Source organism: Ischnura elegans, chromosome 3 (assembly GCF_921293095.1).
Source record: "Ischnura elegans chromosome 3, ioIscEleg1.1, whole genome shotgun sequence".
NCBI lineage: Eukaryota > Metazoa > Arthropoda > Insecta > Odonata > Coenagrionidae > Ischnura > Ischnura elegans.
In genome coordinates, this window is record NC_060248.1 from 30,576,243 (window position 1) to 30,590,022 (window position 13,780).

Genomic DNA, 13,780 nt, shown 5'->3' on the forward strand with positions numbered 1-13,780 from the left:
TGACCTGAGGCAATAAGTGAATTAATCTAAATTATTTTTTCTAGTATTCCTTAAGGTATTCCTTAGACCCACCACCTGTAAAAGTAAAATTCATGGCTTTTTGCCTGCTTTGTTGTTAAAAAAATTAATGTACAAAAATTCCCTTTCCACAACTCTTGTAGTCAGTGCCGGCTCTTCCTTCAAGTGTGATGAAATGCTGCTTTCTAAGTGTAAGCAAATATTTATGACATGAATTTAGCACATAACAAGTTCAAAAATTAAAGCATTTTATTTAATGTGGAGGTTTATTTTTCTCCCAATTAGAAAAATATATATATTTTTTAAATACAGTTGAGGACCTCAAATCCATAACGTTTGAAAATTCCTTTTCTTAGCGTTTCGACTAACTACCTTGTGGCACTACACTCCAAGCCTTGTTTTGGGACAAGTAGTAACTTAGCACACTCTATGAACATACACTAACAACCTCGGCAGGGATCTCAAATATCAAGCATAAGAGAATTTATAAATTAATTAATTAACAAAATATCTTCTATCATTTTCCCTCTGGAGATACTAGTGCCTAGCGAGACAGCATTCATTGAAAAACTGCCGTTTCACCCGAACTTCATATGGCCGTGGAAAAAAAAATAGTACAGATAGCCAAGAAATACATAGTTTCATTCCTAAATGGAAGGATGAAAATTGCGAAGTTTCATTAAAATCTGAGTGGGTGGGTGTCATGCCTGGATGAACTGACATGGAATGACCCATATGAGATAATTAACTACGATTTTCAAGAGAACTGGAAATCAAGTGAACTTGATTATTGGAACTTGCAAGAATGCCCTAAGCATGCACTTAGAATTCTATAAATCATCTCTTTCTAAAAGCTGGATTGCAGATGGAACATAACAGAAATACTCTCGGGCATCTCTTTAAGATACTTAACGAGTAAATATATAGGTAAGCTAGCTTTGAAAAATGCATAATAGAAATTAAAAACATTCAACACATTAATGGTTACGTTCAGGTTGACTAGGCCGCTGGACAAATATGGCCTCCTTATCACTTTTCAAAAAAAGAAATTGGACAAAAAGCAGAGAATATTCATGCTACCGTCCACAGACTAGATTAAACTAGCACAAGTAAGAACAATTTAACAAAATTTTAAAAAGTAAAAAAGCTTTTCATTAGCAGACAGCCCCTTTCTGTGAACGCACCTTTTTATTGTCATCACTGTCTTCCTCCTCCTCTTCTGAAGAGTCATTTTTCTCATCAGAGGACTCTTTTTCGTCCGATGAGTCCTTTTTGTCAGCTGAGGATTCCTTCTTTGAACCAGATGACGTCTCTTTCTCATTAGATGGCTTCTTTTTCTCATCTCCACTGCTTTCCTTATCATCCACTTCCATTTCTTCCTCAGATGATTCATCTTCGTCATCATCAATGTCCGACTCACTTTTTTTCTTGTTCTTTGCTGATGAACTGGACTTGCGCTTCGTTTTCTTAGTTGATGAATTCCTCCCCGTTTCCTTCTTTTTCTTCTTTGAATCTTTCAGCGGTGGCCTGCAAAATATTTACAATGGGGTTAGGAACCAATCTAGCTTAAGTGAAGTGTTCCAGAAATATGAAACCAAGTTTCTCTTACTTAGTAAAAAGGTACTAAACATTCCAGGCAATACACAGTGTTAAAATAAACAAGACCAATAACAAGATGCCTAATTCATCAATTGTATCAAAAAATGACTTTAGCACAAAGTGTAGCAAGGAAAATAACCAATACAGCAGAAAAATGCAACTCACTTCGTCGACATTTTTGGTTCCATTAAGAAGTCCAAAATATTTTTTGCCTGGTCTTCTCTATTTCCACTTGTGCCCAAATCCAGAATTAAGCATATCGTCTTCAAACTCTTCTTATCCATCCTATAATAAATTATTTACAATGAATTGTCAAGTGATGAAATACTCAACTTAAAAAAATGGTTCAACATTTGTGCAACTTACTTAACCAAGTTCGCACGCTTCTTTGTGAATTCATCAGACCCTTCCTTGAAATCAAAACCATTGAATTTACGAATGTTACGCTTTAACATATTTATTCTCCCTGGTCGATTAAACAAAACTTTGTAGAGGGGTTTTAATTTCTCACCGCTTTGCCTCTGAAATAAAAAGGAAATTTATCATTTAACACCAAACAGCCAATTGGTGCGATCAACATATAGTTTCCTCTTTAACACAAACAAAATTATTACAAAGTTTCCTTACTACCAAGTTAAGACATGGTGCTGACAAAGGGGTAAGTTAACATATCGTAAAAGAAACAAAACTACAAACTTTTCAATCATAAAAAAATTACTAAGTTAAGCCACACCTCAACAGCTCCACAAAAGCATTGCAACAATGTTTGATGTCCGAACAATGGGATCTAAAACGTCCTCAGTACCATAAATCACAAAGCCTTGCTATGTTCCACAAATTTTAGGGTGAACAAGGAATATTTCAGTAAATCAGATAGATTATGTTGATGTTAAGAATACATCTTTTAAAAAAAGAAAAAAGTAAGATTATGTACTTCGGACTCGATCCCTCCCAGGACTCTAACACACACAGTATAGACCTACTAGGCTACGGAGCCACGTATTAGTAAGAAGTAAATGGCAAGTCCAAATATTTCTCTAAAGATAGCAAACACCTCGCCACGGAGCCCGAAAGACACTCCGACATTCCAACGTCTGCAGGGACGTGAATTACAGTAGAACTTGTTTAGTATGTTTCTGAAGGGATCACAAAAAATGAACGTACTAACCAGGAAAACGTGCTAACGAGGAAAGTAAATAATAGCAGTCAGGGTAATTTCAATCTGTGGAAAAGTCGTCATAAATACAATTACTATCAGTAGTTCTTGTAGGATCGCCTTCCTGAACTCTTTTCACATTCAAAATTAATGTTGTCTGCTTTCGTGCTGAGTATTTTAAAGCTAAGCTTCCCGTGGAGACCCAGAGCATCCTCTGCTCCTGCAACAGTAGGCAAGTAAATACGCACTACTCCACAGCCTCGATGTCGAGTTTATGTATATGTATTTATTTCATCGATTGACATGGCTTGGCAAACAGTGAGATCATCATCACACTCGCAATACTCGTTGAAATTCATCTCTCCAGCAATCTGATGCCACTCTTCTAGAGGAAAAGGAGTAATTTCTGCTTCTTCTATAGTGTGATCCGCTATTTCACATTCTGAACGAATAAATGGAACCATCGAACGGCACATTCGAACTTCTCACTTGATTGCAACATTTAATAAGAACATCTTCCAATTCTGAATATTTCCCATCATGAACGTGCTTTCGCTTTTTATCACACTGACCTAGGACTATTTCGCTGTTTTTTACAATCGTGTTTAATGTGGATGCAGGAATGTTTAATCTTAACGCTAACTCCACTTGCTGTACGAGTGGATTTTGGTCCACTTCCTCGAGAATTTCTATCTTTTCTGAAGTTGTAATCAGCTTCACTATTAGTTTTCTCTCCATTTCAACTGTAATTTGTCTGCCCTCGCTATGATAACTTGTGCAATGGCAACAATTGCCCACTCACGAAATTTGTGCACAGTGGGCGCTCCAAAGGCAACAGAAGGTGAGGAGGTCAGGGTGGGGAAAATTGGGGCTTCTCTAGCTGTAGTTTTGCATAGTCAGACATTCCCGAAAAAATGGCCGCATTTTATTATTCATCACATCACAGGAATTGAGAAATGCATTTGGATAAACCACGCTCGTAGAAAGATATGTGGAATGAATTCAAGAACGTTAATGGCTAAAAATAATATATTAAATCATGAATTCAGAGGTTTACCGACCCTTAAGAAGATACTAGGGAATGGATTGCGGGTTGTGTCACGAAAAGCAATTGAGCGTACTAACCAGGAAAGCGCAATTTTTTCCAACGTACTAACCAAATACTTTTACAGCAGACTCCCGATTATCCGTGTTTAGAGGCTGCGGTTTATCCGAGTTGCGGATTATCCCTGCACAATTTTCACTCTCGCTCAATATTTTCAGTGATCTTTATAAAAAAATAAAAGCGGATGCAAAAGCATCAGAATTACTGCATTAATGCAAGGATACAGCAGGCTTATTATTTCCATTAGAATCCTCTTTCGTAAAATGGAAGCGATCACGTGCTTGCTGCCTTCATGGGAGCATCATGTTCCCGTTTTCCATTCCTCGCGGTGCACGACCTCGCTCCGTGATCACGAATACACGTCCCGCAGCAGTTGAAGCCCGGGCAACTTGTGCGAGACGAGACTACATGGTGTGGTGCCGGACAGTGTAGTTTCCGACGTCGAGCAGCGGTTATGAAGCATTCTTGCAAACCACTTTTCTGTATCCGGGATCACAAAGCCACGGATGTGTGGTTTTCGAAACCAGGCCTTACATGGAGCATTAATAATACGAGTACAACCATGTTATTGCCGCTCAAAAGATCGCGAACTGGCAAAGAAAGCTCTCATGGAGCCCAGGAAGCACTCTAAGATAACAGAATACTGGCATAAATAATTATATATTGTTTGTTTTAGGTAAATCATGTACATTGCAAGACATTTAAGTAAAAGTTTGGGTTACCCGTGCTTTTCGATTACTCGTGTTGTCTCTCCCCATCATTAGCTTGGATAATCAGGAATGTACTGATTCAAATTTTTAAAAAACTAGCAAGATTGCTGGTATAATATGCTAGTATGATGCCATCAATTGATGCTGACTTACAATATTACACTCCAAGAACAAAAACAACTTCATATTCAGCAAAATTATGGAACACTTTGAAAATACATAGTTAAATGCATTAATTTTAGTGGTCCCTAAATTTAAGACTGTTGCTAAAGTAATAAGAGAGCCATACAGCTGATTGAAAGAGGAAAGCAGTCATTTCAATAAAGAATACACAGATTGAAAATTATGTGATAATAGCCACTGTATAAGATGTTAACCATCGTCTATCATCATGACGGGAACGGTTAATATGGCGAGTGAAGCAAGTGTGAGAAATTTTCTTGACTTGCATCACTTAGCATTTGGAATACCGTATAAGCGCGTGTAAGAGGCGCACCTTTTTTCCCAGATATTGCAGCCGAAAATGGGGGTGCGCCTCTTACACAAACTTCTTATCTTCCCCCCCTCCCCTTCACCGGTTGCAAGTTCAAGGGGAACTGAGTGGCCTTGGTTTTCAGCGTGAGTCAGTCATCTGAAACCCTGGGTCAAAATCAAGCGGCAGGCAGGGGAGTTTCTCCCTTAGTGACGTATTTTTAAAATGCTCCTGTATGAATTTCTTGCAAGCATCGCGCCGTCACGTCGGTACCCCAGAGGTGAACATTGAAAAGATCGCGCGGGGTGATTCGCTCCGGAGCGCTCGCTAAATTTATTGCCACGAGTGGGCATCCCGCGGCATTTATACTGCATATAGTAATATTGGTGTCAAAACCTGCGTTTGAAAGAAATCGAGCGAGTGTACTCATTGTTGGACTTAACGGTGGATAGAAGAAATCGGAAATGCTTATAAGAGAAGAGCGCTGAAGGAGCGGTCGAGGGGAAAGAGCGCGCTCCCTTCCCTCCGTATTTCAAGCTACAAGGCTATGAGCGAAGGAGCAAGGGAAGAACACGTCCGATCTTGCACGTGACATCGCTGCCTTTAAAGTGAAGGGGCGAAGGCGCAGCAATGTGATATACGCAGTTTGCGTTGCCTGAAATTTCCAGTCCGTCTCGTCTTGTTTGGATGCGCTAATGCTACGCTTGTTTCTTCCGAAATTGTGCTGTTTGGACTATGTTGAATATTAGTAGCCTTATTTTAGCTATAAATCTTTGTGTCAATCAATTAGAGCTCAAAAAACTTAAATGCTGTCAGATATACGTCGCGTTAGGTGTAATTCTTTTTAGAACCTCGTGCGTGTCATACAATTGCTGAAAGATATCGAGATATCTTCGAGCTCAGAAGGTGACTCACGTAGCATTTGACCACCAGAAACTCGGGGAATTGAACCTGGTAGACCGAAAAAGGTCAGTTGGTGGAATGGGGTAGGGATGAAACACGTTTCCATTGTTCCCCTGTAACTTGATATTTTCTTGTGGAGTCTCGGAAAGGAAAAAAACGGCAGAGGCATTAGCTGATGGAGAGCCGAGTGTAGTTCCGTTAGGCCCCTTACACACACACCGATTTTGGACGGCCGATAAAATAATTTTACCGGCGAAGCGATGCTTGCACACACGCCGGATTTTTACCGGTCAAACGATACGTTGCTAAGTTTTTGAGCCGGCGTCGGCGATCCACAGTGACAATAGCCGGCAGCTAACCGGCATTTTGCCGGTACCGGCGTGTGGTCAGTACGTGTGCAAGCCCCAATGCTCTCCCATTGTTCACTATTGGAATGTGGACGGCTGATATTTTACCGGCCGTCCAAAATCGGTGCGTGTGCAAGGGGCCTTAAATCTATGACGTGGTTATTATCCTACGGCGCTGAGATTGCCCCGATTGTTGTTCAATCTCTTGGGAAAGCTCATGCCATTTGCCTGTCGTGTTTTGCCTTAAAATTTTCCACGGCTGCAATTCTATTGCAATACTCCTGCGAGAGATTTTAAACATAATTGTTCGTGAGTAGGACAAGCAACGTAGAGCGATGGCGTATGCAAAGAGAGGATCGGAACTCTTTCTACTCCCTCTTATGCCGCCGCAGTTATCAAAATTTCCTCTTTCAAATAGTACTGAAAGACGACATTTCGTTAAGTGTCGAAATTCCAGGCATACGTCTGCAACACCGCACGATAGGATAAAAAAAATTTCGCAAAATTTTGTTTTTCTTCATAGCTTCAATGCTCAAAATAGGGGTGCGCCTCTTACACGTGTGCGCCTCTTACACAAGCTTATACGGTACTTGGATAGCATCCGTGAAGATACAACCAGCACAACACATCCATGCTACAAAATAAGAGCGGTGAAGTCATAATTTTTCCTGACAAGTACATTGCGAGGAGGTTTTAAGATTTAAGGTGGTGCTATACAGTAAACTCTCGATTATACGAAGTCAGTGGGACTGGAAAATTGGCACTTCGTAAAATCGAGTTTCGTAATTTCAAACCTTTTTCATAAGTCACAAAAAAATGTTCGCTTTTGTTTCCTCCACCCTTTTTTGTCTTTAGTGGACTTAATTAAATGTTTTCCGTGGTTATATATGGTAGAATTCTTAGAAAAGACTTTTGTTATTGATTTATGCTGTGAAAGATCGTTAAATAATTATACCACCATAAACTTCCCATTTCTTGTACTTCAATATCAACGATCGCTTAAGAAATTCCCAACCAGTTTAGAAAATGCAATCAAATAATGAATTGCAAAGTTTATTATAAGAATTTAATGTTATAAATTTGTGGTTAGGAGCGATTAGCAACTAGTAAGTATGCATAAGGTAGATATTTGTTTCCAACAGCCATGGAATTTTAGCGACAGCCGGCCTAATCGCCATTTATGTCGCCCTCTATCGCTCAGTGACGAGAAAAAAGGGTCTTAGCCTGTTTTCAAAATAACCTTCTTAAGTTAATATTTTGAGTTACTCTTGTATTTTCAGCATAATGTGCTATCTTTTCAACTAGTTATCTTCATAGAGATTCAGTTATGATCATAAATTACGTACGATATGATTATCTTCTGGTGAATATTTGAAGTAACTTCTGTTTGAGTTCTCCGCCTGGCTACTGTGCTCCATCATCTTTGCAGACGTTGCTATGAAGGACTTTATTCATCATCAGGACCATATTCTTCATACCGGGTGTGAGGTGCCATGTTCATATAGTATGTCTCTCTTCTTTATTACCGACAGGAGCAAGGTTCCAGCCAGAAAACGACAGGAGAAACTTATTCCATTATCGGAGAAATAAGAGAGAGACATTATTATCCACATCGATTGTTTTCCTACAAGAGACGCTTTATCATTTCCCAACGTGTGTGAAGTATTGGTTCACTTGCGTGAATTCCCAAAAATGATACGCAAAAAACCTGTACCTAAACCTCATTTGATTTTCGTGTTTCTTTCTCCGCCATATTGAAAGTTATGCAAAGGACCACTGACATAGAGAAAAGATTTTCTAAGTTTTAGCACTAAAAAAGTCGTGCCATATAAATATAGTGTGGAAAGAGCAAAGAAAATGATTAAATTTCAATTGAAAAATCAGCAGAGAAGAAGAGAGACAATTTTATAAGTACGGCACCGTTTCCTTACCCCCGTGGCCGGTAAAGATGAACCATGCCCTTCTCCACAGTCGGAGAAACTTGGCAGTGGGTGGGGTGAATAAGAGTGGGATGGGGATTGCCTGAGGAAAGAAGTGTGGTCAGCATAACGAGTGGTGAAGGGGGCAGTAGAAAGAAGGGTGGGGAAAGGGCCTTCAGCTCTGCCTCTGACTACGCTTGGGGGGCGTATTTTTTACGACACACTCGAGCTCCATCACCTTAGGGAAGGAGTGAATGGGGAAGGAGAGGTTTAGGATACGTAAGGTGGGTGTCAGCAAGATCAGCAAAAGGCGGGAGTAAACAAAGGCTTTGGAAAGAAAGATCTCTCGGCATGGGAGAACGGGGAGGCACACGAGAAGAAAGTTCATGGTTAGAGTTGGAAGTGCGCCATCATTACAAGTAGCCTGAAAAATAAGTTGGTGGTAAATAGAGCCCAATACTTAAGATATTTAAGTTGTTTATTCAGGAAGACTAATATATACACGAAAAGATATTACCCAAAAAAATCTGTTATTTTTTTGCTTTTTGCCCTTCTCCATCGCCGCTTCCACCATGGTTTCTAACTTTCATAAATGGGAATTAAATTGGGCGTCCAAATCGTTAGCCAGATCAAAATATCTTAATGTTTGGAGGGCAGCATATACTTCTTTTATATTTGATGAAATTACTTCCTCACTTTTATCTTCGTCGTCACTGCTATTATGACTAGTCCCGGCTGCTGCTGCTTCTGATGTAGGTACCGGCATCGCATCATCGCAAGCCTAGAGATCGTCGTCTAGGGCAATATAATCGCTTGATGTTGCGCGCAGTGCTGCTCCTGCTTTTTCAAAATCATCTTTTAAGCCTCTAATCTCCTCACTGCACAAGCTTCTTCTGGTAAAGGACTTGAAAATTCTGGATAATGCCTCATTCCAAGGGCTGGGACTTGCTAGTCGAGTTCAGGGGTAAAAAGAGGACTCGAACATTAGCCAATTTTATATCTTCCACATATTTATGGACGGTGGCATTATTCATGATTTAAACAATTTTGTGGTTCTCTCCATCAATTTTTCTCTGTAGACAGCGAACCGTTTGCTGGAAAATTTCTCGGGTCATCCAGCTGTTTTTATTTGAATGGTAAAAGGGAGGGCTTCCAATTTTACATGTTTTAAGCAATGTGGCCTTCCAAATTTCCCAATGACAACGGGCCTGATTTTGTCCGTGCCTATTTGGTTGCGGCACAGCCCCACAGTAACAGTTTTCGATATGCCACATATCAAATTTCAGTATTAACAGAGCCTTCTTCCCCACTCATCTTCAGAGATACAATGTTGAATCTTGATTTAAAATTAGTCAACCACCCACTAGAACATTTAAAATTTTCAATTTTCTTTTGCAAGGCTATGTATTCGACCTTTTCTTGTAATATTGGGCCAATAATTGGGAGATTTTGCTCACGGCACTTACAAAAGAAGGTGTATAGCTCCTCTTCAACCTCCGCTAACTTGGCGCAGCGCAGATATTTCCTTTTCAGCGAAACACCCGACCCGACTTTTTCTTGTAGTTTGCCGCTGTTTGCTAGAATTCCAAACTTTTCCGCTATTTAACTTTTATTTAATCTCTTCGCCTCCACCTCTTCAATAATCTTCATTTTTACTTCTGAAAATAATACTATTCTTTCTTGTTTTAGCTGTGAAGGCTCCATATCCCTGAATTTCAAACACTCGCAAAGAAAACCTTACTACTGCAGATCCAGAGAAGCACTGGCTGTTGCTTACACACTTGCAAGGCACAGACTAAAGCCCTTCGTACCCTCGTGAATTTAGTTCAAGCCCATCATGTACGATTCAGCACATGCAGGACGAAAGACAGCCAGACGCCCCCTCCCTTGTGGATAGATACCAATGCGTTTGCGCGAAAACTTGATGCGCAGAATCATCAAATCCCCATTCCAATTAGAAATAGAGGAGCCATAGGCTCATGTATAAAATATGATATCGTCAGTGATATCCTTACTACTTCTCCCCATCTCTCATCACTGACAACCGCAGTATTTTCCCCGACCTCCTCCCCTCCGAAATGTAACACAGCGTCTAGAATGAAAAATATTTCCTCTATAATCAAAGTATTGTCGATGCGATGTTTACAAATAGGCACTTAAATAGGGGCATTACGTCAGCCCCGATATTTTTACTGAACTCCTAATTCCCCTAAATTCCCACTGTGAGGTTTTAGGCGAACCCTTTTTCTCCAAAGTTGCACTATCATTTACGATTTTGCACTTTTGATGCACCACAGTCGGAAGTGCTGATTTTTTAGCTACTTATGCCGGTGTAACAAGTTTTTCTGACAAATTTTTTGCCGTAGTTCATATAAACGAATGCGATTTGCTCCTGGGGACCGAGCCAAAGTTCGTAATTTCAAAACATTTCGTATAATAGTAACTTCATATAATTGAATAGTGCAATGTATTCACCATAGGCTTTTCGCCGGGACCGCAATATCACTTCGTATAGTCGAAAACTTTGTAATATCCTGCTTCGTGTAATCAAGAGTTTACTGTATTAGGAAGGGTAACATAGGTCTCTATGAAAATATTTTTGGATTGGATTGATTCAGTTTTCAGTCCTCCCAGTTCTTGAATTTTGCACCAGAGTTGTAACTGTAACTTTAAAGAATTGGTACCAAAATAATTTGCCCAACACCCAATATTAAATGATTCCTTGACCATAAAGTAAGTCACATGCTCAAGACAGAGAGATGCTATAGATACAGTCCTTTTAGGATAATGTGATGTGTTACTTCAGGCAATTTTTATAATACCATAACAGAAAACAATAATATATTTTGAAAATTAAGCAATTAAAAAGAAACCCTTGATTAAGAACAATACAATAATAAGAACAACTAAGAAAAAGGAACCAATCCACTATTGAATTTTTTTGTGCATAAAAAATTTAGGAAGTATAAATACCGCAATTAAACTCTCAATTCGAGGAATTTCACCCAGTGCCACACCACGTCCTTGAGGGATTTCATTCTTCGGACTCTCCTTGACAACAGCTTTGAATTCATCGGAAAACCTCTGCACTTTTTTACGATCCCTGGTGCCGCTTATTTGAAGTGGCTGGTCCAGAAGGGGAACTAATTTTGAAATAAAAGATACATAAATACAAAAATGAGAATCAGAAAATATAAGATATATATCAAGTACAATGAAGATTTAACTCGTACATATGTATGTGTACATGGTGTCCACTAAAGCAATTTGAAATATTTCCTTAACTTTCCACAGGACACATGAGAGGGCTAAAATCTGCATGAATCAGAGATTAAATAAGACAATTCACATACATTTGTGGTGTTACTGTATCTCTGTTGAAGGTACACTCTCAGCTCGTCATCATACTGTTGTTGGATGGTGGAAATAATGTCACGATTCAATAAAGCCAAGAAGGTATTTAAAAAGAATATCAAGAGAGTTCACAATTTTAAATCTGATTACCACTTGGCTGAGTTGAACTGATGAAAACCAGATAGATACACAGTACAACTAGATTACTCTTATAGGACTGCCAGCACCTATATTAAAATCCCCTCCACATGGAATTCTATAACACACAAAACTGTTAAGCTATTTCAACCCACAGTGTGAGAAATACTTTTCAATCAATAAAATACAAAATAAATAATAAACTAATAATAATAGCAATAATATATTACATATAGATTATAATAGTAATCAGTAACCTTTCCCATTCTTTTCATTCTCCTCATCTTCATCATCATCTTCTTCCTCGCTATCCTCCTCTTCCTCCTCAGCTACCTTATCTTCCTTCTTCTGGTTCTTCGGTTTGGTATTCTTTTTGCTGGGGGTCACCTTGTCCTTATTTTTCCCATCATCCTTGCCATCAGACATTTCACTATCCACATGTTCATCATCTTTAGACTCTTTCGTCTGCATAAACAAGAGAGAAATGCAAAATGCATGATTGTATGCAGGCAATACACATCATTAATGGGATTATATTTCATAAGGTTGAAATGTTGTTTCACAGTAAAGATTTTACCACACTTTGATAATTTGTGCTAAGACCAATTGTACAGATTCCGAATACTATCTCAAATTGGGAAAGAGTCGCAAATAAATTAAACGAAACAGTTTAAAGACAGCAGTGCTTACGATAGTTCAGCTTTATTTCACAAATAATACTGTTATATTGACAAAAATGAAACTTCTGTCAGACAGCTTCGAAGACGTTTTAAAAGTTTCTCACTTTGACGTCTTTATAAATGCATCAGGGTAATAAACTTGACAAAATATTAACCTAAATAATAAGGATTAACTTTTCACCTAAAGAGCTGAGATTAATTGTATAATTATCGCCAAAAACGTCAACAAGTATGGGTCATAATAGATGGTTCAACCAATGCAGAAGACGATAAGAGGAATGAAATTGACAGCTCACAAATCAAAAGATATCTTAAAAACTATTAGTAAAATATCACTACAGACTGGACAGCTAACTTTCCTGGGCCTTTAAAATACATTCAACCAACACGTTATACACAGGCAACATAGACAATGATAAAAAAGGGGGCAAAACTTCCTTTACCAGATTGTGTAGCCCCGATTGAGAGCATTGCTAACCAGTCATGTTCGTGCGGTACCTGAACTGATTCTACTGCTCCATCAATACAGATAAAGCAACCATGCATACACTTCATGCATTCGTGTATTACACTTTCAAAAAAATCCGATTTTCAAACATTTAAGTAGAGTTTCAAAGCAGAAACAAAAGGAAAATAGAATTAATTCGTTTAAAATAACTTACTTTAATACGGTTTCTACTTAGTACCGGTAGAAATCACTATCGGCATTACACTATCATGAAGTTGTCTTCTACTATTCACTTACGTAAGTAAACGGAGGATAAGCTTTCTCGATGACCCAATATCAAGTGGACACACAATATAACATGCATATTGCAGAGTGTACCGGCAAATTTGCATCCGTAATTGTTATTCCATACGATCTCGGGATACTAAGGGCTCATGCTCATTCAAGCAGTTACATATCAAATTCCACCAAACCAGAAGATACAAAGGCAGTGAAAGAAATACTGCTTGGGTACTCAATCTCAGGAGTTCACTTTCATTAACTTTGTGAGGGAGGGTTACACATGAAATATTAGCATTTATCACAATAATTTAAACATCAACTAAAACACGCCATCTTGGGAAGCAAGGCTGGAACGTAGCGGTCAAAAATTAACGCTAATAATTGATAGAAATCGACAGATTGCGTTTAAACCTTATTCGCAGGGATGGATACTACCATATCCAAGATAACATGACATAATGATTCGATAAATACCTCACGGTCTCCCGCTTTCGTCTTATCTTCAGCATCCGACATTTTCACCACCTGGCGTCTTTGCAATATGGCGGGCTATTACTGGCGCGGAATGGTTCACCAATGAAATTGAATAATCCTATTCCCGCCTTTGAAAACTTTATCACTGATTGGACGTCGGGAGTCAGAGTTATTT

General features: G+C 38.9%; 1 protein-coding gene across 2 annotated transcripts in view; it reads right to left on the reverse strand.

The window, feature by feature from the left end:
- The window catches only part of LOC124155616 (protein DEK), a 29,534-nt gene extending 15,780 nt beyond the window's left edge, over positions 1 to 13,754 (reverse strand). Inside the window, exons 1-6 of one of the 2 annotated variants that reach the window (XM_046529597.1) lie at positions 13,606 to 13,754; positions 11,979 to 12,186; positions 11,203 to 11,372; positions 1,984 to 2,138; positions 1,783 to 1,902; positions 1,203 to 1,545 (exon numbers count right to left, since the gene is read on the reverse strand). In XM_046529597.1, coding sequence (XP_046385553.1) covers positions 1,203 to 1,545; positions 1,783 to 1,902; positions 1,984 to 2,138; positions 11,203 to 11,372; positions 11,979 to 12,186; positions 13,606 to 13,647 — 1,038 coding nt within the window. In that variant the 5' untranslated portion in view covers positions 13,648 to 13,754. The remainder of the gene's footprint in view (positions 1 to 1,202; positions 1,546 to 1,782; positions 1,903 to 1,983; positions 2,139 to 11,202; positions 11,373 to 11,978; positions 12,187 to 13,605) is intronic. The other variant, XM_046529596.1, reaches the window with a different exon arrangement.
- Positions 13,755 to 13,780: the final 26 nt, after the last annotated feature.